This window comes from Drosophila bipectinata, chromosome 3R, assembly GCF_030179905.1.
Source record: "Drosophila bipectinata strain 14024-0381.07 chromosome 3R, DbipHiC1v2, whole genome shotgun sequence".
NCBI classification, from domain to species: Eukaryota; Metazoa; Arthropoda; class Insecta; order Diptera; family Drosophilidae; genus Drosophila; species Drosophila bipectinata.
This window is the reverse complement of record NC_091739.1, coordinates 27,963,525-27,985,038: the sequence shown is the minus strand read 5'-3', so window position 1 is coordinate 27,985,038 and position 21,514 is coordinate 27,963,525. Positions and strand designations below refer to the sequence as shown.

At 45.6% G+C, this 21,514-nt stretch overlaps 4 protein-coding genes across 5 annotated transcripts; 1 reads left to right on the top strand and 3 right to left on the bottom strand.

Moving 5' to 3' along the window:
- Nucleotides 1-22: 22 nt before the first annotated feature.
- LOC108118577 (ATP-binding cassette sub-family G member 5) lies at nucleotides 23-4,488 on the bottom strand. The gene is made up of 11 exons (XM_017231336.3): nucleotides 4,434-4,488; nucleotides 4,038-4,230; nucleotides 3,854-3,962; nucleotides 3,594-3,784; nucleotides 1,739-1,883; nucleotides 1,204-1,669; nucleotides 1,019-1,136; nucleotides 861-954; nucleotides 663-801; nucleotides 231-609; nucleotides 23-175 (listed from the first exon to the last, which is right to left on the bottom strand). The coding sequence occupies exons 2-11, from the start codon at nucleotides 4,095-4,097 to the stop codon at nucleotides 62-64; spliced, it is 1,815 nt and encodes a 604-aa protein (XP_017086825.2). The 5' UTR covers nucleotides 4,098-4,230; nucleotides 4,434-4,488; the 3' UTR covers nucleotides 23-61.
- A 159-nt stretch (nucleotides 4,489-4,647) lies between these two features.
- LOC108118560 (uncharacterized) lies at nucleotides 4,648-17,055 on the top strand. Of its 2 annotated transcripts, none has more exons than XM_017231312.3 (8): nucleotides 4,648-5,081; nucleotides 13,274-13,409; nucleotides 13,678-13,809; nucleotides 14,038-15,392; nucleotides 15,678-16,147; nucleotides 16,212-16,332; nucleotides 16,393-16,673; nucleotides 16,739-17,055. In XM_017231312.3, the coding sequence occupies exons 2-8, from the start codon at nucleotides 13,279-13,281 to the stop codon at nucleotides 16,967-16,969; spliced, it is 2,721 nt and encodes a 906-aa protein (XP_017086801.2). In that variant the 5' UTR covers nucleotides 4,648-5,081; nucleotides 13,274-13,278; the 3' UTR covers nucleotides 16,970-17,055. The 2 variants fall into 2 exon arrangements, with proteins under 2 accessions (XP_017086801.2, XP_043067725.1); XM_043211790.2 differs by lacking the exon at nucleotides 4,648-5,081 and adding an exon at nucleotides 5,147-5,165.
- A 7-nt stretch (nucleotides 17,056-17,062) lies between these two features.
- LOC108118561 (bifunctional purine biosynthesis protein ATIC) lies at nucleotides 17,063-21,400 on the bottom strand. The gene is made up of 6 exons (XM_017231313.3): nucleotides 21,311-21,400; nucleotides 19,300-19,366; nucleotides 18,114-19,186; nucleotides 17,625-18,058; nucleotides 17,439-17,565; nucleotides 17,063-17,378 (listed from the first exon to the last, which is right to left on the bottom strand). Exons 2-6 carry the CDS (start codon nucleotides 19,316-19,318, stop codon nucleotides 17,259-17,261), a joined length of 1,773 nt encoding a protein of 590 aa, XP_017086802.2. The 5' UTR covers nucleotides 19,319-19,366; nucleotides 21,311-21,400; the 3' UTR covers nucleotides 17,063-17,258.
- On the bottom strand, nucleotides 19,615-21,291 carry LOC108118562 (tRNA dimethylallyltransferase). The gene has a single exon (XM_017231314.3). The coding sequence runs from the start codon at nucleotides 21,086-21,088 to the stop codon at nucleotides 19,658-19,660; it is 1,431 nt and encodes a 476-aa protein (XP_017086803.2). The 5' UTR covers nucleotides 21,089-21,291; the 3' UTR covers nucleotides 19,615-19,657.
- Nucleotides 21,401-21,514: the final 114 nt, after the last annotated feature.

Genomic DNA, 21,514 nt, shown 5'->3' with positions numbered 1-21,514 from the left:
TTAAATTAAAATACAGTTAGAAATCTTAAATTAAATGCAAGTCCAAGATAATATCAAGACACTAGTCCTTAAACTTTTGACGGACACATCGTGGCATGGGAAACAAATACAGGAGCATGTTGAAAGCAGCCAAGCCCACGGCAAAAGCACAGGAGGCAGCCACATCAATGGTTTCCTATTAAACATTAAAATTAATTTATGATAATATGTTTAAAATGTTTAAAACTTACATCCGGATCCGGTAATCCCAGACGTTCGTGCATAAAGTCCGCCGGTTTGGGACAAATGACGGAAGCCGTGGGCGTACAATTGAGTTTTCGGGACTGAAAGGCGATGCTGTGCAGCAAGGAGGAAGCATAGCGGGTATGAGTGCCCTTGGTATTGTCCTGCAACCAGGGCTGAAGTCCCTTGAAGGAGCGCACTGTTCCACTGGCCAGGGCGATGCAAATCACGAGGACGTAGGTTACCGCAATGGCAGCATTAAATGGAACCTTAACCACCAGGAGGAAGGTAATCGACAGTTGCTCTGCCAGAACGAAACTCGACCAAAGGGCCACCAACAAATAGGCGAAAACCATGCCATTATTATACTTTGAATCCAACAGGAGTCTGAAAATAATGCATTAAGGAATATACTTTATCTAAATAACAAAAAAACTCACGGATAAACCACACAGCTGGCTATAACTGCAGAAATGGCAGAAAAAGGTATGGAAACCGAGTTGTAGGCAATGAGAAGAGTTGTGCCAGAATAAAGACCCTCAGGGGTGTCCTGTGAAAACTTTTTACGCCAAATGGGAACTGCAACAAATACTTTAGTTATTAAGAAGCCTTCAATAAGGAAAACCTCGAAGTATTACATAGTGATATGGTTGTTAAAATTCCACAGCCATAAGACAGTCCCAAGATATTTAATATTAATCCGTTTCTGGTGAAGAAACCATGAGAATCATCCTAAAAAAAACATAAATAGGGCTTAGACAAAGGGCTTACAATAACAAGTAATGTTATTACTTACTCCCACATTTATGTAGAAAGCCCAGAGCATGCTCATGGCCAAAGGAAGGAGGAGTAGTCGCAGGAATAGGGTCTTCATGCCCACCAAGCCGCAGGAGAATGTGGAAGCTAGAAGTTTTCTGAAGAACAAAGGAATAATATTACTTTTGATTTAATAAAACAAAGCCAAATCCATTCAGAACTTACAAGTAAAGCATCACCCAGACCTTGAGCTCGCCTGGTTTTCCATAGGCTAGGGGCACCTTCCCAGAACCCATATTATTTAATGGGGCATCTGAAATAGGTGTCTCCCGCGAGAATCTTTCCACCAGAGCTTCAATCTGCTGGCTTGACTCCAAGAATCGATCCCTACTACGACGATCCACAGTGGATAGGCAGAGATAGTACATCAGGGGATTCTCCAGCTGGGGACAGGGGAATCCTATGCCGTGGAAGTACTCCAGCATGGCACGAGTGCCACCAGAGTACACCACTCCGCCCAAACAGAGGAACAGAGCACGATCCAGGAAAGGAAATACATCAGATCGGGGTTTCTCCAACGAAAGCAGAATTCCGCATCCGGTTTTCTTGGCGGTGTTTGAGAGAATTGATATCAGAAGGTAGGCGCTCAAAGGGTCCAAACCATGAGTGGGCTCATCCAGCAAGAGCATGACTAAAAATTTAATCAGGTTTTAAATTAAATTCTTTAATGAAAATGAAAATTTTAAAGTTTAATCCTCACCAGGATCTCTGACCAGTTGAATGCCAATAGCCAGACGTCGGGCTTCGCTAATGTTCAGATACTCAACTCGCTTGTGGGCCACTTGTGAGAGGGCTAAATCTGCCAAAACTTGGCGGACTTTGGAGCTCTTAAGATAGCCACTCATCTAAAACAATTGAAATTGTTATACAACAAGAAAGGAAAGCTAGCTTCGGGCGGAGCCGAAGTGATACACCCTTGGGGTTAGGATTGGATATTTATCGCAAATATCGCCGATCTAATATATAGAATTCTTATTAGAATTTTATTTAAAAAACCGTTAGTTAGAATCGATTCTCCACCGTTCTGCATTAAAACCCTGAGAAAAAATATTTTTAAGATTTTTTGTCCATTTTTCTGATGGGTTCCCTTGAAAATGGGGTTTTCCCCCATAGGGCTCACCGTGATGGCTATATCTTCCACAATTCTCATCCGATTCTTAAGCGGAGTACCTTAAAAGATTTGTAAATCGATTCCTCGCCATTCTGCATTAAAACCCTGAGACAAAATATTTTTAAGATTTTTTGTCCATTTTTCTGATGGGTTCCCTTGAAAATGGGGTTTTCCCCTATAGGGCTCACAGTGAGGGCTATATCTTCCCCAATTCAAATCCGATTCTTAAGCGGAGTACCTTAAACGATTTGTAAATCGATTCTACACCGTTCTGCATTAAAACCCTGAGACAAAATATTTTTAAGATTTTTTGTCCATTTTTCTGATGGGTTCCCTTGAAAATGGGGTTTTCCCCTATAGGGCTCACAGTGATGGCTATATCTTCCACAATTCTCATCCGATTCTTAAGCGGAGTACCTTACACGATTTGTAAATCGATTCTCCACCGTTCTGCATTAAAACCCTGAGAAAAAATATTTTTAAGATTTTTTGTCCATTTTTCTGATGGGTTCCCTTGAAAATGGGGTTTTCCCCTATAGGGCTCACAATGATGGCTATATCTTCCCCAATTCAAATCCGATTCTTAAGCGGAGTACCTTTAACGATTTGTAAATCGATTCCTCGCCATTCTGCATTAGAACCCTGAGAAAAAATATTTTTAAGATTTTTTGTCCATTTTTCTGATGGGTTCCCTTGAAAATGGGGTTTTCCCCTATAGGGCTCACAGTGAGGGCTATATCTTCCACAATTCTCATCCGATTCTTAAGCGGAGTACCTTAAACGATTTGTAAATCGATTCTACACCGTTCTGCATTAAAACCCTGAGACAAAATATTTTTTAGATTTTTTGTCCATTTTTCGTGATGCGATCCCTTGAAAATGGGCTTTCCCCAATGTGGCCCACAATGATGGCTATATCGTCCCCAATTCTTATCCGATTCTCAAGCGGAGTACCTCAAACGATTTCTAGGCCGATTTCCCACCATTCTGCATCAAAATCCTGAGACAAAATATTTTTTAGATTTTTTGTCCATTTTTCGTGATGCGATCCCTTGAAAATGGGGTTTTCCCTATATGGCCCACAGTGATGGCTACATCTTCCCCAATTCTCATCCGATTCTCAAGCGGAGTACCTTAAATGATTTCTGGATCGATTTTCCACCATTCTGCATTTAAATCTTGAGACAAAATATTTTTTAGATTTTTTGTCTCTTTTTGTTGATGGGATCCCTTGAAAATCGGGTTTTTCCATTTGGGGTAACTTTAAAAATGAGAGACTAGTTCGCATAGAAACAGACAGACACACGGACATGCTTATATCAAATCAGGAGGTGATCCTGATCAAAAATATATATATATATATACTACTTTATAGGGTCGGAGATGTCTCCTTCACTGCGTTGCAAGGGTATAATAACTAATCAACTTTATCGTTTTTACTCACTATCGTAGGCGTGTAGTGAAGGGTTTGGGCCACTGTCAGGCCTGGAACAAAGGAGCAGGACTGAGTAACGTAACCACAACGCTGTTGGAACAAGGCCTTGGAGAGTGGTGATCCATTGAGCAGGACTTGACCACGAGTGGCTCCATCAGCGCGTCTTGAAATCACATCCAAAAGAGCTCGTTTTCCACTGCCTGTAATTTAAGAGTAATATTTTAATTTATAAAATAATTAAATATATTATATATATATTAGTTCAATACCTTTTGAACCCAGAATGGCCATAACTTCGCCACTGTGCACCGTGAGGTTGACACCTTTGAGCACCAGGGCCGAGTTGCCGGCTCCATTGAAACAGCCACCACCATCCACCTGTTGGGAGAACAATAAAAAGCATTATTGGAATGAGTTTTCCGGCTGGAAGAGTGTCTGGGCCCTGCCACTTGCCTCGGTGGTGTGGAAAATGTTGTGGGCTTCCAGTACGTAGTCGCTTCCGATCATTTTCATAGCCACCACTGGCTGGAAAATGGGAGAGAGAGCAGAATGTTTGTTTGTTTATACTTCTTGGTATCGGCTCTTCACACGCTGTTCGTGGCTCAAGAGTGGTTGCTGACTTCCAACAGGTAGCAGAGAGGAGAGGCTAAAATAGAGAGAGGGCCAAAAGAAGAATGAGAGTTGTTCATAGACGGCTTAAACAACTTTTAAGGTAATATCTTAATATTCATAAATTATTTTTTTTAAAAAGGTAATAAAATATAATAAATCTTTTTTGAGCTTTATTAATGATATGTTTTAAAAAATAGTTTGGTAGAATCTTAAGAATATTTTTTTAAAACTTCTTACCTCCGCGAACACGTCCAAACCAACTGAGCGCAGTCTTCCAACTGATCCGCAACTGCTGCCGAACCACAACCACTGCTGCTAAGCCATTCCAATTGGGGAGCAAGCCACTCCAGCTCCCACTGGAAATCGACGCTCTTTGAGCCAAACTTCCAGCCAGACAGCAGCGGGCTAAGATGGCGGCCGAGGCCAAGTTCAGTGCTCAGTTCGCTTCGAGCCGAGCTCCGAGAGAGTTGCCTTGCAACCAAACCGCGCTTGGGAACGATTCCAGCTCACCTGGCTGCGCACGGCGCTACAACACACAAAAAAAAGCTAAAAAAATATAAAAAAATAAAGAACCTCTTAAAAAATCGCATATGGAAATCTAATTGAAATGTTTTCGGCTTAAAAGGCAACTCGAATTTTTAAATAAAACTCGCGTAAGTGCAATTTTTTGTTAACGCCGACATGGAAGTGCATACCAAAGTGGATATTTTCTAGTTGGAACTACCAATAGATACAACAAAGTGCTTCTCCCATAAGAAACGCCAAATAAAAAAGCGAATAAAACAAGTGACGCGTGTGAGTGTGTGTGCGTTTTGTGGAATATGCAGATATCGCTGTAAACAGATAATCCACCGAATTCAAAATCACCGGTAGCTAAGCTTGAGAGTAAGTGTTACAGATACAAAAGCATCTATTGCCTCTAACCATGAATGAATGCCGTAGAATGTGTCCACCGCAGAAGTAATTAGAGTACGTACAACTGGTATTTACTGTTAATTGTATTACCAACGACCACGGACCAGCACTTGCCACCTTAAAAAGACACAAAGATACTCACCCAGCACACAAACACTCGTGCACTCGCCTCACTCGTATCTCTAAGGTTCGAGTTGAAGTTCGGCCTGTTGAGTATCCACCACGTTGTTGCTTCTGCTCAGAAGCGAGCAGAAAAAGAACCCGCAGTCTTGGTCGTCGTCACCAGTACAGGTCAAAGATCCCGCGAGCGGGTTTTGTCTAGCAAACGTTTCTTGCCAGCTTCTACGGCGAGTGCTTCCACCACTTCCAGCACGCCCCCCTCTTCTCACCACTGTGCAAGTTCTGCGCCCTGCAGAACCAAAGCCAAAACCAAAACCAGAACCCAAAGCCAGAGTTGGAGTCGCACTGGGAGTCAGAGCCATGGCCAAGTGCCCAACTCGACTCGACTTATTGTGTGTGCGCGTTTGTCTGCTCGTCTTGCCTTTCCTGCCTTTCTTTGGCAGGGGCGAGTGTGTATCTCACAGATACGGCGACGACTAGTTTCAGTTTGTTTGTTTGTTGGCCGGCTGGGTTCTGGGCTCTCTGGGGAACACTTTTTGTTGATTCTGCCCACAGCTTGCAGTCATTTCCTTTCTGGTCATATATTGTTATATTTTTTAAATAAATAATAAATATTGAAAGCGAAATAACCTATTTTAAATGAATTAAAAACCTTATATTTAAAATATTCATGAATCTATAAGAGCTACATGCTTATAAATGTCTGTATTATTTTAAATTTGGTAAACGATTCATGAACTTTTATGGCTTAAATGAAATGAATACCGGATATATACATTTTCAAAGGAAATGAAACGCATTACCAAACCATATTGCTAATTTAACCAACATAGCTGCCTATTTAATGGAAAAACCCTTTAAATCTTATCCATAAATACTATATCTCTTAGTGTATACTACCCATATCATCTCATAAAGAATAACCATGCCGGCTAAGCAACTTTCACAATCATTTTGCAATTTCGATGCAGCTGCCAATCTTCGCGGACAATCACTTTCAAAAAATGCTGGGTCGAGAAACGTGATTTCACATCGAAAACAAGCTTAATGACGATTCCGCATTTGGGGCCTTAGCACAATTCTCAGGGATAGGCAGATAGATATCCCTTTGCAATGCAAATTCCCATCAGCCATTCCACAAATTACTCGCACCTAATTAGCCCGTCATGTCGCTGACGAACCGTTAGAATGCTGTTAGGGCCATGTTCATTGAAAAAGAAAAGGTATTCTTTCTGCTGATATTCTTTTGAGAGCTGATATCTTCCGAAAAATGATTTCTTGTTCTCTGCGCTGACTTGGTGTTTTGTTTTCCAACATTTTTCCCATTGTTGTTGCTGGCGTAAATTAGTTAACAGTATTATTATAGCCGCTAACGGGGCCTGATGATTTGTGGCTGCTGTTTGGGCACACCATAAAAAACAGCGTTTAGAAGCTGACCGCAGCGACAAGATCTCAAAGCGGCCGTAATTCAATTTCGAACAATTTTGATGCCAATCCGACAAAAAAGAAAACAAATACTGGAGGAAAAAATGACAGAAAAAATAAACGAAAGACTTAAGACACAAACTTGGTGTCGGAGTCTAGACAAAAGTTGAAGGCGCGGCGGCCACAGCTCCAACGGAGGCAGCTTAAGTTGAATTGATTGTCAGTTATTGCCTTTGTGGTGAGTTTTGGACCCGGGACTCCCAGCGGGAGCGGGATTTGGGGCGGGATACCCAGAGGTATATAGTATCTGGTATCTAGTCTTTGTCTTGGGTCTAGTCGGGTTTTCGTTTGGTTCTCTTGGTCTACCGACTGTGAGGTGTGGCTGCATCTTGTTGGCCAAAACTTGTTCTTTTTCCAATCGCAGTAGATGTTGTTTTCAATTGAACTTAGTCGCTGGTTTATTCCAGCCGTATGAATCATGGGATTTAATGATCTCTGACGGAGGATGAAGTCAGCATCAAAATGATGAGATGACCCTTCGGACGGCTAAAGTGAAAACTCAACGGGCAGGAAATTCCAATTCAAATTCGAAAACTCTCCAGACACACAACAGGGCCATTAAAAGCTGCGACCATGAAAATTGTGTGCATTGATAGATACGGTACATGCAGCCACGTCGAGTTAATTTCCTTTTTATTATAATTAAATTAAAACATCAGAGAAGAGGCAGCCGCTCCAGCAGCAGCAGCAGAAGCAGAACAGCTGCATAATTAGGTGAAGAAAGTAAGTATCTTCACTGCCTCTGCCACGGCTACACACACTTCGTGACTTTTATGACCGTAAAAAAAAAGAAAAGAACTTCACTTCATTTCACTTCAAGTTCACAGACGACAGGCCTGGAGCTCTGACATAGAATCAGAATAGTTGGGCATGGAGATGAGTCCCCCTGTGACATGGATATTCACTCGCACTGGCAACTCACAGACGTGCCTCGAATTAATCGGACTTCGAATCCATGTCACTCAGTCAACTCGCATTTTTTTGCACTGACACGAAATATTAGCATAAAAAAATCTTTTGAATGTAAAACCATTCAATGTATTATTCAGAGAGTTTCTTATCAGTTGATTTGAATTTTTATAAAAAATTGTATTATCCACACCCATGTGGATGAACATTTTTTAGCACTAAGATACATTTTTTCAAGTGTAAGGCTGGCGCCTAAGACCCGGTTGTTGGGTTTCTGGGTGTGTTCGGGAATTTGGCCAAAATTGGTCTGTCTCTCGCATTTTTATATGCATGCAATGGCTGACAGACGCAGAGGAAATACTTGGTCTTTTTGTCTATTTTGGTTCGGTTTTGTCATGGAATTTATGTCAATTAGCCTGGCACACGTGTGTGGCGCGGTAGGGGAGCACCAGGAGAGGCATTCGCATGCAAATTTTTACCCACAATTGTTGGCCACTTTCACAAGACTGTTGCAATACAGGAAAGTGTTTTGTTGGCGGCTCGTTTGTGGGGGTTTGTTTTGGTTTTAGCTGCTCAGCGTTAATTGCCTGTAAAGATGCCCGAAACTAAAGCAAAGTTTCGTATACCGTTTGGGCAATTAATAAAACTGACCTTGCCTGAGTTTTTCTAACCACAAAGCGAAAACTGAACGCCAAACTGAAAACTGAAAGCCGAGCCGCACGCTGAAAGCCAACACCGCAATGAGACCACCGCAGTGGCTCGACGATTCGGTGGTTCTGCGGCCCGGTGGCTGGGAGGCGGCTCAGCAGCTGAGGGGGCTATGCAGCCATGACGAATATTCGTTGACGGCATGACATTAGCTTGGCTTTTTGGGGTCACAGTCAGCCCAGTCAGAGGCGACGTCAGCAGAGTGGCTGTGGCGGAATTCTTGTGCTCGCATTTCTGCCAGCTCTGCCAGTCGGTTAACTCATTTCTGGTTATGGCTCTGGCGCTGACTTTGCGACAGCTATTGGCCAATTTCGGCGATTTGTGGGCCACATTCATTAGTTTCATTTTCTATGGAATAGGGTCAGTTATGGTAGCTGTTCTGGTTTTTCATTAGCTTATTAAAATTCAATTAATCTTGTTTGTATTTGGACTACTAAAAGAATGAAAATACTAGTCCATTTCTCTCAGTGCCTGGCTTATTCACCTGCTGGGCTCGGACCCATCTCTGATCGCGTTTCCCCGCACTCTCATAATCAATTTACGCATCCGAAACTTTCACATGTCTCGAAGCACTGTCAGCTCCAAGATTCCTCTTTCCCTGCGTGCCCGTCACTCCGGCTGACCGACTGCCGTCGCTTATCTGGCTGGCTGGGATGGACGGAATGGCTACCTTAGCATCTATCGCAAAACGTGGTCAGCAATTTGCATACTCGCTTTTGTCGGACAGCAACAAAAACGTGCTAAAAATCAAACAAAAACCCGAACAAAAATCTCCGAAACCCGAGTGTTCAATTAACACATACACTCGCAGCGAACCTCTCTTGGAATGTCTTTCCTCTGGATGTTAATAATATAAAAAAATTTCATCTTGCCGGACAAGTTCAACAAACCGCTTTGTCTACAGAATCGAGCGTGGAATGCTGGCCACGGGCTGGCAATCATTTAATTTGTTTATTATTAATTTGCATCTGCACTGACTACGGTATTAGTCATCACTCGATCACCGCCCCTTTCTAAAAATACGCCCCTCAGCTGCATGCGAAGTGTGTGGGTCCTCGGAAGGGTATTTGGGGTTTTACGGCTTATACAACCGTCTATATTTATTTTAAGAAGTCATCACTTGGGCTTAAGTATTAGCCAGTTTTGGGTTTTGCGGTTTTGTCGAGAATTCTTGGAATGATCTTTGATGCTCAGATAAAACAGAATTTGCTCAGGTATGTTTGTCATACCAATATTTTAACTTTAAATCGGGGTTATTTAATTAAGCATGTAAGCACTTTCTTTTTAAGCACTTTTTTATTCGAGTCATCTTCATGTTTTCTAAATTTCTTTAATAAATTAGCAAGTATTTTCCAAGACAATTAGAAAGGCTAATTTTTTATTAACTTTTCCCATCTTAATAAAATCTTAACGACTTGTAGTGCATTCATGATTCGCTCTGCCTGCCATTTCCTTTGTGTTATTAATTGCAAATTACAAAACTGCAACTGCGACCCACTTTGTGGCAGTCTTGGCTGCAGTCGCAAAAATATTTTGTTGGCATTTATCATACGACCCGTGTGGAGGCAACAAATTATGCCACAAGCTAAGAGTTTCACTTTCTCACTGGCTAGGCCGGCGAAGAGATCTTTGTGTCAGCAGCTTGTTTCTCAAGCAGCTCCTCCTCTCCAGTCAGTCAGTCAGGCAGTTCGTCCATCAAAGGCCAGCTTTTGATTTTGAGTGACCTACCTGTTGCTGCTGCAGGTAACAAGTTTCGAGCTGGCAGTGAAATGAAAAGCCCGGCTCATTTGCTGGCGTAGCTAACCCAATTTAATGGGGCTTTTTGCGTGGGAATGGAAATGGAACCGAAACCGAACCGCAGGTCAGCTCTTTGGAAGATCAATCAGGCGCAGAAAAACGCACTCGACTTGCGGGCAATCAAGTACCAGCCCCCAGACAAGAGAGAGAGCCGCAAATGGTTATGGCCGGGACCGGGTCTTGGAGCCACTTGGTCTCGCTCCATTAAATCATAAAATGTGCGCACAAGCCAGCGATCAGTGACCGAAAAAAACCGGAGTTGGAGTTGGATTTGTAGTTGGACATGAACATGGAGGTGGAGACGAAGTCGTGGTCGTGGTCGAAGCTCGTGTCTAACTGCAGTTTTGCATCAATGCTCCTCGAACGGCAAACGGTTCTTGAGTTGTCAACCGACTGGGACTTGGCCATAGATGCATGTACATATCTGGCCAAACGGGAATCTTGAATGACAGCAACGGGATTCCTACTGAAACATCTTGCGGCTAGCTTGACACTCAGCTGGCTGCCAATTGGTCTAATCGGCCTGCTAAGCTAAGCTATTGCCAATAACCGTTGGCCAATTACTTAGCGCATTTGTGATTTATTCACACCAGCATCGGCAACAGTACCAGCAGCAGGCCGGCTGGCCGTTGACAGGCAAATATCCGCTACCCTCATGCGGAGATCATGCCTCATGATCGAGTGACCCACTTGGCCGTATTGCCACATTGTTTATGGCCAGCTAATCAAGACTATGATATAATTCTTGTCTGCAGCTGTAACTGTGCTAGACTCCAGCGGAACTGCATTGCATTGCCAGTGTCGGGATATTTGGGTTTATTTTTGTTTTTTGTTTGTCTTGCCGCAGCTGCAGCTTGGTGTTTGTTGTGTGGTATCCAGTCTGGCGATCTGATAAAGTCAGCTAAGGCTTGGCTTAAAAAACAAAGTGATAGAAGGCCACCCAAAAGGAATTGGCAATTAATATTTATCTTTATGGGAACTGTTATAAAATAATCCTAAGCTTTAGGAAGCTTATTTTAGGATTTTTGAAAAGACTATCTGTAGAATTAATTTCATAAAATTTAACTAACAACGTGAAGACATATCTCTTAAATAATTATTTTATTTTTCACCTTGTTCAACAGTGTTAATTATAAATGCAACAAAATCACCTCGAAAACGTGCTGAGACATTAATTTCTCTAGTTTTTTCGGGGGTTGAAGTTTTTGTTTATTTTGCTTAATCAGTAAATGAGATATCATAGCCTTAAGAAATTCATTTTTTAACAATCCATTCAATCAGTCAGTTTTGTTTTCTCACCCAAACATAATAAAACCCAATTGAGATAGTTTAAAATACAATTGCCAGGCACTGGGTTAAAACTAAAAGCCATATTTATCATTTTTTTTACTTTCCCCCACCAAATGAAAATTTAGTTGTCTCTGCCATCTGCCACTCGGAATGTTTTTGCTTCACGCACTTGTGCGAACAATGGATAGATAGATAGATACGTAGATACACGCGTACGAGGAGATACTTAGATATCGGTTTTTGGCTTCAGCAGCGCATCGTGATCGCATAAATCAATGTGCTGTCTCGTGGTCGTAGCCGTATCATTGCCCCCAATACCATTCATTTATAACAACAAAGCCGTGCTTTAGATGCCGCTTTTCGCAGTGCCCCTTTCCGAACAAAAGTATATAGTCCGAGCAGATACTATACGAGTATGTACTGTATCCGCGACTCTGTGTGGGTAGCTCCCATTGATGCCCTGGGTGGCGGGTCTTGAAACCACCTTCCCTGACTTCCACTTTCACTCTGTGTATGCCAAGTGTTGGCAAAACGGTTGCACCAACAAAAAGCCCAGCCTGAACCAGAAAACAGAGGCAAATAATTGTGGGGGAAAGAAATGATAATAGTAAACAAAAAACATAAACTGAAATGCGTTGAGCTGGCGAGAGAAAAATCCATTTATGCGATTATGGCACAAGTGATTTTAATTAAGGCGAATTTAACACGCAATTAAAAGTATTAGTACACCGGACGAGTTCCTCGGACTGCGGTTGGAGAGTCTTGGGCGAAAGCATGCCGTAATCCGGGCTTTCTTCTGGGCAACGCCCCCTTCACACAGCTTCGCTTTCGGCCGGCCTGCTGCAGAGTATCTTGTAATTACGAGTGCGAGTGAGTATCTTGAGCCGCTCACTTTCGCCATGCCACTTGTAGAACACTTGACTACGTAATCTCTGCGGCTTGCACTGCTCCAAAGCGGAAATCCGCACGCCTCGCTGCACTGCATCCAATCCGAGCCAAGTTCCCAGAAATCCGGCGACAGCGTCTGGGCCGCATTAGTTTGTTTGCCTTTCGGTTGCATAAGATACTTCTGTATCTGCCACAATCGGTTCATTTGCATGCATTTTTTGCAGTTTATTTTTGGAAGGCAATTAAAAGCTATACGGTGGCTTTGGTGAGGCAATCAGTCGGCTTTGTTCTTATGGCCGACGTCTTGGATTTCCTTCACTCAAGCCATAAGCCCGATTAGGTGTCATTGTCTTGGCTGTTTTCAGATTAAGAATCTCCAAGAGATATAAAGTTTGCCCAAACACAAAAGAACTCGTAAAACAAACTTGAAATTAAGTATACAACATGAGACTTGGCTATACTTTATGGCTAATATTTATTAAGCACGTATGGCGAATGAAAATTAATCCCAAAGATATATTTAATTCATAAATGATACGCTGGAAATGGGTCTTTGTAGATAATTAGTTTGTTTTAACGGGATAAATATAATAAGATATATAAATTCATATACTTGATAACCATTATAAATAGTGATACTCTATCTTGTTACAGTCAGTGTGGTATTGTTAGAGTGTCTCAGATTCGCCCCACTCTTTTTATATCAGACACAATTTCCGCTTTTGTCATAACAATGGCTGTGGCTGCGACTGCGACTGCGACTCCAATTCCGAATCCGATTCCAACTCTGCCACTGCGTGTGGTTGTGTAGATGTGTGGGCATTGTCATTAGGCTAATTCCCGCAAATTATGAGTAATAACAGTGTAGCCATTCTCGCGGCATTCTTGACCCAGTTTGAATCTCCGAATTAGCTTACGCTTTTGGCCCGTAGACTCTCTAACCCGTATCACGGTATTCTTTGCAGATATCATGGAGCTGAGCAACTTTTCGAGCAGCAAGAAGATGTCACGCGAGGAGCGACGCTACTCGGTGCCACATGGACCCAACACCCCACTGCCACCGGCGGCATCCGAAGATCTGCACGCCTGGTCCATCTACAGGTGAGTGTTGAGGGCAAAATCCCCGACAGACATCCAGACATGGGTGTGACTATTGTTTGCCAAGCTGCACCTGTCGAACGGAATGAAGTTTTGACGGTTGATTTAACCGCACGGGGCGGAAGTTCAAATGCCATAAAGAGCCAAATTGAACGCAGGCCACAGAGACGGATGGCGGCCAAGCCCCCTAATCATCTCCAGCTGACCGCATCTGCCCGCTACTGTCTAGTTACATGTACATATATCCATTTCCCTGCCCTCTATTTATTAGGCAAAATCTAAACTCCGACTTCACCGACTCGGCCCTGGGTTCGTCGGACAAGTCACCGCTGCCATATGGAAATTTCCAGCTACGCGATACCACAGTCCAATCCATATTAAATCATCCGCGCTACGGCCCCAAGTGAGTTCCCCCTCCCACTTAAATAAGAAATAATCAAGCACAATAAGGCGATAATGATTTTCAAGTACAAGTTCGAGCTTTTGATTGGAGTCTACACTTGAAGAAAATTACGTTATCAAATAAAAGTTTTACAATAAATTGATAAATAATAAAATAGTGATGAGTTATACAAAATATTTATTAAAATTTTTAAACCTTATATTCATCTGAAACCCTATTCTTTTATAGATCTCCTTTGGGCTCCAATATGTACACATACTTGAAGTTTGGACTGCCACGCGTTTTTCCTCCAAATGCAGGATCACAGCGATCGCATCGTCCCGGTCCAGGCCCCGGTCCTGGTGGCTCCAGTGCCCTGGGCGGAGTCCGGGGCAGGGTCAACCGCGCCTTCCGTGACAGCTCTGGAGCCCCGCCAGGTGCCGGCAGCAGTGGCTACGACAGCAGTGACAACGAGACCACGAGAAGTCGTGTGCCACCGAATCTGCGGAAGTATCGAAGCGAGTCCGACTTCCGTGCCATTGGTGGGATGCCGCATTCGCGTCCCGAGTCACGGGCCCAGCTCGGAGGAGGAGGTGCTGGAGTGCCGGCAGCGGCACTGCGTCAAGCCAACAGCCGAGCCAGCATAGCGGTGGGACAGCACCATCACCAGATGCAGAGTCAGCAGCACCAGTACATGGGCAATGGCAAGCACTACGGGCACAGATCCCACAGCGAGGCGGATCTCCTGGGCGCTGGACTGGGCCAGGATGCCGGAGCTGGTCTGGGCTACGACTATAACGAAGCCAGGCTGTACGGGAGCTCTAGGCAGTATGGCAACGGAAACATCCACAACGGTCGGAAACAGTCGGGCATGGGCCTAATCTATCCGAACATCCAGGTGCACTGCCTAGATGTGAATCCCTGCCTGCGCGGCGTCTCCATGCAGGCCAAGGCCGGCGATCTGTTTGCCATTATGGCCACCTCGCAGAGGGAGGGAAGTGCCCTGGCCGAGTGTCTGGCCGGATTGAGTGAGCGTCTGGGCGGGGAGATCCTCATAAACGGACAGCAGGTGAATCGACGCGGCCTTAGGGAGCTCTGCAGCTATGTGCCGGCTCTGGAGGTCTCCTCTCTGGATCCTCGCATGAGTGTCCAGTGCACCCTAAACTTCCATGCAGCCTTGAGGGGTCCTCTAGATCGCAGCGATCTGGAGGAGCGCATGGATGTCCTCATTGAGGACTTGGGCTTGAATACGGTGCGCGCCTCGAATGTCTCCACACTGACTCACTCGGAGAAGCAGCGCCTGAGCGTGGCCTGTCAACTGTTGGCGCAATCCTCGCTCCTGATCCTGGACCAGGTCACCAGCAATATGGACATCTTCGACACCTTCTTCCTGGTGGAATACCTGCGGCAATGGTGTAGCGGTGGTCGCATAGTGATCATGACTCTGCAGCCGCCTACGTTTGAGATTCTGTCCATGTGCTCCGGCGTGCTGCTGCTCTCCGGCGGACGGACCGTCTTCTCTGGCAGTCGAGCGGACTTGCCACGACACATGGGCGAATTGGGTTACCCATGTCCACCGTTCAAGAATCCGGCGGATTATTACTGTAAGTATATTGTACTCATACTTTGCACTGTTATTGGTTTCCATTCGTCACCTACCTAGCCATTCTCAGCAATTGAAATCAAAATCAATAAAATCAAACATTTCCAGTTTTTTAAATTTATTTTTTTGTTTTGGACCAGTTTTAAAGAATAATGAAAACAATATTTTTAGAATCAGTTATCAATAAAATATGCAAAACTCAACCTTTAGCTTCTCAATATCAGATATTATGCTTCGAAGCCCCAACACCAGATCAATCATATTAATATAATTCTTTTTCTTCCAGTGGACTTGGTCACCTTGGACGATCTGTCGGCAGCAGCTATGCTGGAGTCCTCTGCCAGGATCGAGTCTCTAGCCAATGCCTGGGACCAAATCAATTCGGAACCCCCGCTAGCCGCTCCGCCCGCCTCCTTGCCGAACTTCACCCTGAAGGCGGGCTTCTTTGGCCAGATCAGTGCCTTGATCAAGAGATTCGCAGGATACAAGCAGCCAGGATCGTTGCTCACCTGGATCAGCAAGCTAATCGCGGCAGCCGTGCTCTCCCTTTGCATTGGTTGCATCTTCTGGGATGTTCCTGCCTCTGATCCCCAGCTGAGCTACCACGATCGACTGGGCTACCACCACTGCGTCATGGTCCTGGTCTACTGGCCGCTGGTGATGCTCACCATTCGCGACACACAGGAGGATCGAAGGCATGCGGAGCGGGACATAAGGCTGGGTCTTTACTCCAGAAGTCTCTATATTATTGTGCAGGTGGGTGGAGATACTCCTTTAATTATTTCAATTATACATATTATCCTTTTTATATCCCATCCAGAGTCTTCTTGGATTATTCCCTAGCTTGTGCATCTGGCTGGCTTATTTGCTTCCAGCTCACAGCATGGCAGGACTCTATACTTATTCCAATAGCAGTGATACGGGGATCTACTTGTATATGGGTAAGTATCCAGATAGGGTTGTCCAGAATAAAGGTTTTTATTATGTCTTTTGATCCTCAGGCTACATGCTGCTCTACTTGACACTCATCCAGACCCTGGCCCTGTTCTGTGCCCATCTTCTGCCCTGCAAAGTCTCGGCCAGCATTGTGAATGCTCTAATTACTTTGGGCCTGGCCGTCGTGGGCGGCTACCTGGTGCATCCACAGAACCTGGCCAAGTTCTGGACCTGGCTGCAGTATGCTTCGCCAGAGCGTTGGCTTCTGCCCGTCCTGGTTCAGGACGAATACAGTGCCGAGACACTGTCAAACTCCGCAGGATTGCAGCTGTGCCGCAACAAGCAGGTGGGTGTTAAGATGAAGTTCCTATCCTAGATTCCACATGGCTCAAACAAAATCCTAAATTGCAGGTTCAGCACCAGGAGATTATTGTGCAGCAGCCCTGCCCGCCGCCCAACGGCACCCAAGTGCTAGTCGACTTCGAGCTGCTGCCACAGCAGCACATCCTGGATCCCATGTCCAGTTACGATCAGACCACCACAATGGCCCTCGTCCTGGCCTCGGTGGTCGTCTTCTTCGTCACATTCATCGTATTTTTGTGCAATTGTCGCGGTGCCTGTCGCAAACAGCGTAGCCGGTAGGATCCGTCCAGGATCTGGAGCTCGGGTGGACTTTCGAACTGTACATTTAATAGAAACTAATTTTGAAATAAATAGCATTTAGTCGAGGCAGCGTTTGTTTAACTAAGTAAAAGGCAAGTGGCTTTTTATTCGGAATGGAGATAAGGCAGTTAGGGGGTACTTCTTATGTTTCTAAAAATGCATATCAAAAATAGTTGATAAAATGTTGTAACTACTATTAACTGGTTATAAAATGTCTTTTCGCTGTAATATTCGTAAAGAAAATCGTATACTCAAGGCAACCTGTTCCTTAATGATGGAACAATCGCAAGTTGGTGTGGGCTATGATGATGCCATGCTCATCACAGGCCGCAATGACGCCAGCATCATTGGTGGAGCCGGCCGGACTGGCAATGTACGAGACACCACTCTGAAAAGATAAACAAGGATTGGAGAAAGCTCTAGAAGATTGAAAGTAGAGTAATCTTACCAGTCTAGCACGGTCAATGTTATCCCGGAAGGGGAAGAACGCATCGGAGCCCAAGGCCACGCCATTAAGCTGCTTCAGCCACTCCACTTTCTGTTCGTTAGTCAACTGGGTAGGAGCCTTATCGAACCTATGGATACAAGATTTTAATTTGAATCCTCCAAATACGTAAAGGTAAAGGGCTCTTACATTCCGTTGAACTGCGACAAGGGCATGTCCTTGCCTACGGTTCCGTTCACATAGTTGTCAATGGCATTCGAGATCTCAGCTCGCTTCACTCCAGCCTTGAACTTCATGCCGGCCACACTGGGATGTTGACGCAACCACCAGTTATCGGCCTTCTCTCCAGCCAAGCGGGTGCAGTGAATCCGGGACTGTTGGCCGGCGCCGATGCCGATAACCTGGCCATCACGGGCATAGCATACGGAGTTACTCTGGGTGTACTTAAGGGCGATTGTGGCCACAATCAGATCCCGCACAGCTGCCTCGGGCAGAGGACCTTTCTTGCTGACCACGTTGGCAAAAAGAGAGGAATCAATGACGGCATCGTTGCGCTTTTGCTCCAAAGTCAGGCCGAAAATAGTCTTCCGCTCCACGGGCGAGGGCACGTAGTTGGGGTCCATCTGGAAACATCTCAGTTGTCTCAAATTCTAGGTCCATCTATTGGTGTTCACTAACCTGCAGGATACAATAGCCGCCATTTTTCTTCTTCTTTAAGATCTCCAGAGCTTCGGGCTCGTAGCCAGCAGCAATAATGCCATCGGACACCTCTCGGGAGATAATTCTTGCGGTGACCACATCGCACACATCCGACAAGGCCACGAAATCGCCAAAGGAGCTCATACGATCAGCTCCGCGAGCACGGGCATAGGCCGTAGCCAGAGGAGTCAGCTGCTCGTAAAGATCGTCCACCATGCAAAGCTTAGCCTGAGCTGGGTTCAGGGCTACGCCCACTGCGGCTCCTGCTGGGGAGACGTGCTTGAAACTGGTGGCAGCCGGCAATTGCAGAGCCTGCTTCAGTTCCCGGACCAGCTGCCAGCCATTGAGGGCATCGCACAGGTTGATGAATCCCGGCGAGGCGTTCAACACCTTCAAAGGCAATTGGGACAACTGGGTAAATAGCTGAGCTGGTTTCTGATGGGGGTTCATGCCGTAGCGCAGGGGCAGCTGAGACACCCCAGATCCATACTGCTTCCGGAAGTAGTCCGAGATGGCATCGTCGTAGCTGGCAGTATGGGTGAAAGCCTTCAGGGCGAGAGCCTGACGAGTCTCCAGGGTGGTGTCACCCGCAGCCTTCAGCTCAGTTAACACTCGGTCGTAGTCCGCCGCCTCGCAGATCACCGTCACCCTCTGGTGATTCTTTGCCGCTGCCCGGAGTAGGGTCACACCCCCAATGTCAATGTTCTCCACCGCATCGGCCAGGGTGACGTCTGGCTTGGCTACGGTGCTGGTGAAGGGATACAGATTGCACACCACCAGCTGGACCAGATCAAAGCCCTGCTTGCGCATGTCGGCCAGATCGGTGTCGGTGGTGCGGGACAGTATTCCGGCGTGCACGGCCGGGTGGAGAGTTTTCACACGTCCCCCCAACATCTCGGGGGCTCCAGTGATCTCGGATACATCCTTGACCTTCAGTCCAGATCCTCGAAGGGCGGTGGCAGTGCCGCCACTGGCCACCAACTCGAAGCCGAGGGCTACCAAGTTCTTTCCCAAGTCGAGCAGGCCCGTCTTGTCCGAAACGCTGAGAAGAGCTGCCGATTGGAAGTAGATTTCGGTTCAAGATTATAAAAATTATTCCAGAAAATAAAAAATGAAACATATATTTACGTAAAACCATTAAAAATGTAACTAATCATAGACTTACCAATCTTGTTGGAGCTCATGGTTGAAGTCTAAGAGCTGTTGATTCCTGCGACTGATCCGTTGGAAGACTGAAATGCAAATGAAAGACGAGACAAGTCAATGGATGGTGTTGGATGGGCTGGGGCTGAAAAACTGAACGCGGTGCACAAACATGTTTTCGCGTTTTCGCTTTTCTGGCTAGGCAACGACCTCCCCTGCGGTCTACGGTCTACAGATCCCATTATGAGAGGTGTAGGGTTATCAGAGTTACTCCCCAAACCGCTTGCATCAGCAGCCCCGGCAGATCGGTTTGGAATTGAAAACAACAACAAATGACTCAAATTTACGTAGGTACATTTATTGCCAGGCCGGAGACTGGTTTACAATTCCTTATCAGTATCAGTGACGCGGCTGATGGTTGCCTCCACCTCCTCGGGTACCCCCTCGTCAGCTCTCTTCTGCTTCTTCTCCTGGAGTTCTTCCATTGTTTGTTTAGTTTCCTGCTCCCGCTCCCTCTTTCTTTGCCCTTCCTTCCGGCGTTTATGCTTGTTAGATTTGAGATGCAGACCCCATTGGTATTCCCCAACGAAATGCCTCTCGCAGATGTCACAGAAGTGGCTAGACTCCTCATCCAAGCCGCTTCCAGGATGTTCTCTTTTAGCCATGGGTTGAATCCCACTGGCTTCATCATTCCTATAGCTCTCAATGATGGCCTCCGCTCGCTGGTAAACCGCCTCCGACCAGGCGCCCACATCACTGGTGTCTAGCTCGTAGAGATCTGGGACCTGGCGATCCTTGCTGGCCAGGAACCGGTTGTTGATCCACTTTAGCTGCTTTTTGGAGTAGCGTCGAGTGACCAGCTTCAGCTCATCGCAGCACCTACGTAGGGTTTCTAGACCCTCTGGAAGACCCTCCTGCTTAAGTTCCTCGGGAGAAGGCAGCTTGAAATTGTGATTCTTCAGATACTCCTCTATCTCTGCATCCTGCTGTTCATTAAACTTCATCAAATATGGTACAAACTCCTTGTAGCCAATGGTCTGCAAGACCCCCGATGTGTACGCTTGGACTGTGACAGCGTGGTGGGCTTTGTGAAATGCTCTCAACTCCGGGAGCAAGCCCTGCTTCAGCATTCCATCAACTCGGGCATCTAGGCGCTCGTTAAGGACGTCCTGCTGGCACCGTAGCCACAGAAGGATGGTGTGGGGGTAGCGTAAAGGTCCGCCCAATCGGTTGCCACCGGGCTGTCCGCGCTGCTCCGCCAGCTTGTTGGTCAACGTCTGCCCGGTGGCCTGGTAGACTTCAATGGCTCGCAGTATCTTGCGGCGATTGTTTGGGTGTATGCGGTTCGCACTACCCACGTCTATTTGGGCCAAGTGTTTGTGCAAGTCCAAGGTGGACATGCCAGCCAGTTCATCTTCCTGCAACTTCAGTTCCAAGTGGGAGGCATGCGTCTCTTGAGAGTCCACGAGAATGTCCCACATCAAGGACTCAATGTAATAATTGGTTCCGCCCACCACAATGGGCGGCTTAGCTTTGGAGAGGAGTCCCTCAAGTATAGGAAGCGCGGCGTTTCGAAAGTGGGTGACTGTGAAGGGCTCGGCCGGAGTGGCTACGTCCAGAAGATGGTGCCTGGCCTTCGCCTGCTCCTCCTTAGTGGCCTTGGCGGTTGCTATGTCCAGGTGGGTGTAGACTTGCATGGAATCTGCACTAATTATCTCGCCTCCAAAGCGCTCCGCCAGTTCCAGCGATAGTTTCGTCTTGCCGGTGCCCGTGGAACCGAGGATTACAATCAGCGGCACCTTGCGAATCATACTTTTTCTAATACTATTTAAATTCAATTAACCTTTGACTAAGCTACACAGCACGCCTACGAGCACGTGTATTCCAAACAACCTGTTGGCTCTGCCGGAGACAGCTATTCAGATGTAACATCTATTCTGGCCTCAGTTCCCTTATATTCTTATAGATTATATAAAATTTAGAGAAGATCTTATTCCTTCTATTTTAATTATTTTTACAAATCACGAACTTACAAATCCGCGACTATCCGTTTTCTACGTATTGATATTAATGTATAATCAGCTGGGAGATTTGAAATTAAAAAAACTTAACAACGAAGCTTTGCAGCGCCACCGGTGGGAAAAAGTGGAACCTGCAGAATCTTAAAGAGAGAGAATGGCAATTATTTTATTTAAATTTTAAATAAGGCCTTAAATAAAATAATTGTATTATTTTCA

Coding starts and splice junctions, on each gene's coding strand:
- LOC108118560 (XM_017231312.3), top strand. CDS start 13,279: ATGGAGCTGAGCAACTTTTCGAGCAGCAAGAAGATGTCACGCGAGGAG. Junction 13,410..13,677: donor CACGCCTGGTCCATCTACAG/GTGAGTGTTGAG, acceptor TCTATTTATTAG/GCAAAATCTAAACTCCGACT. Junction 16,333..16,392: donor GGGGATCTACTTGTATATGG/GTAAGTATCCAG, acceptor TTTGATCCTCAG/GCTACATGCTGCTCTACTTG.
- LOC108118561 (XM_017231313.3), bottom strand. Junction 18,059..18,113: donor GCGGCTATTGTATCCTGCAG/GTTAGTGAACAC, acceptor AGATGTTTCCAG/ATGGACCCCAACTACGTGCC. Junction 17,379..17,438: donor ACATTGACCGTGCTAGACTG/GTAAGATTACTC, acceptor TTATCTTTTCAG/AGTGGTGTCTCGTACATTGC.
- LOC108118577 (XM_017231336.3), bottom strand. CDS start 4,097: ATGAAAATGATCGGAAGCGACTACGTACTGGAAGCCCACAACATTTTC. Junction 1,884..3,593: donor TTCACTACACGCCTACGATA/GTGAGTAAAAAC, acceptor CAATTGTTTTAG/ATGAGTGGCTATCTTAAGAG. Junction 176..230: donor TGGGATTACCGGATCCGGAT/GTAAGTTTTAAA, acceptor AATGTTTAATAG/GAAACCATTGATGTGGCTGC.
- LOC108118562 (XM_017231314.3), bottom strand. CDS start 21,088: ATGATTCGCAAGGTGCCGCTGATTGTAATCCTCGGTTCCACGGGCACC.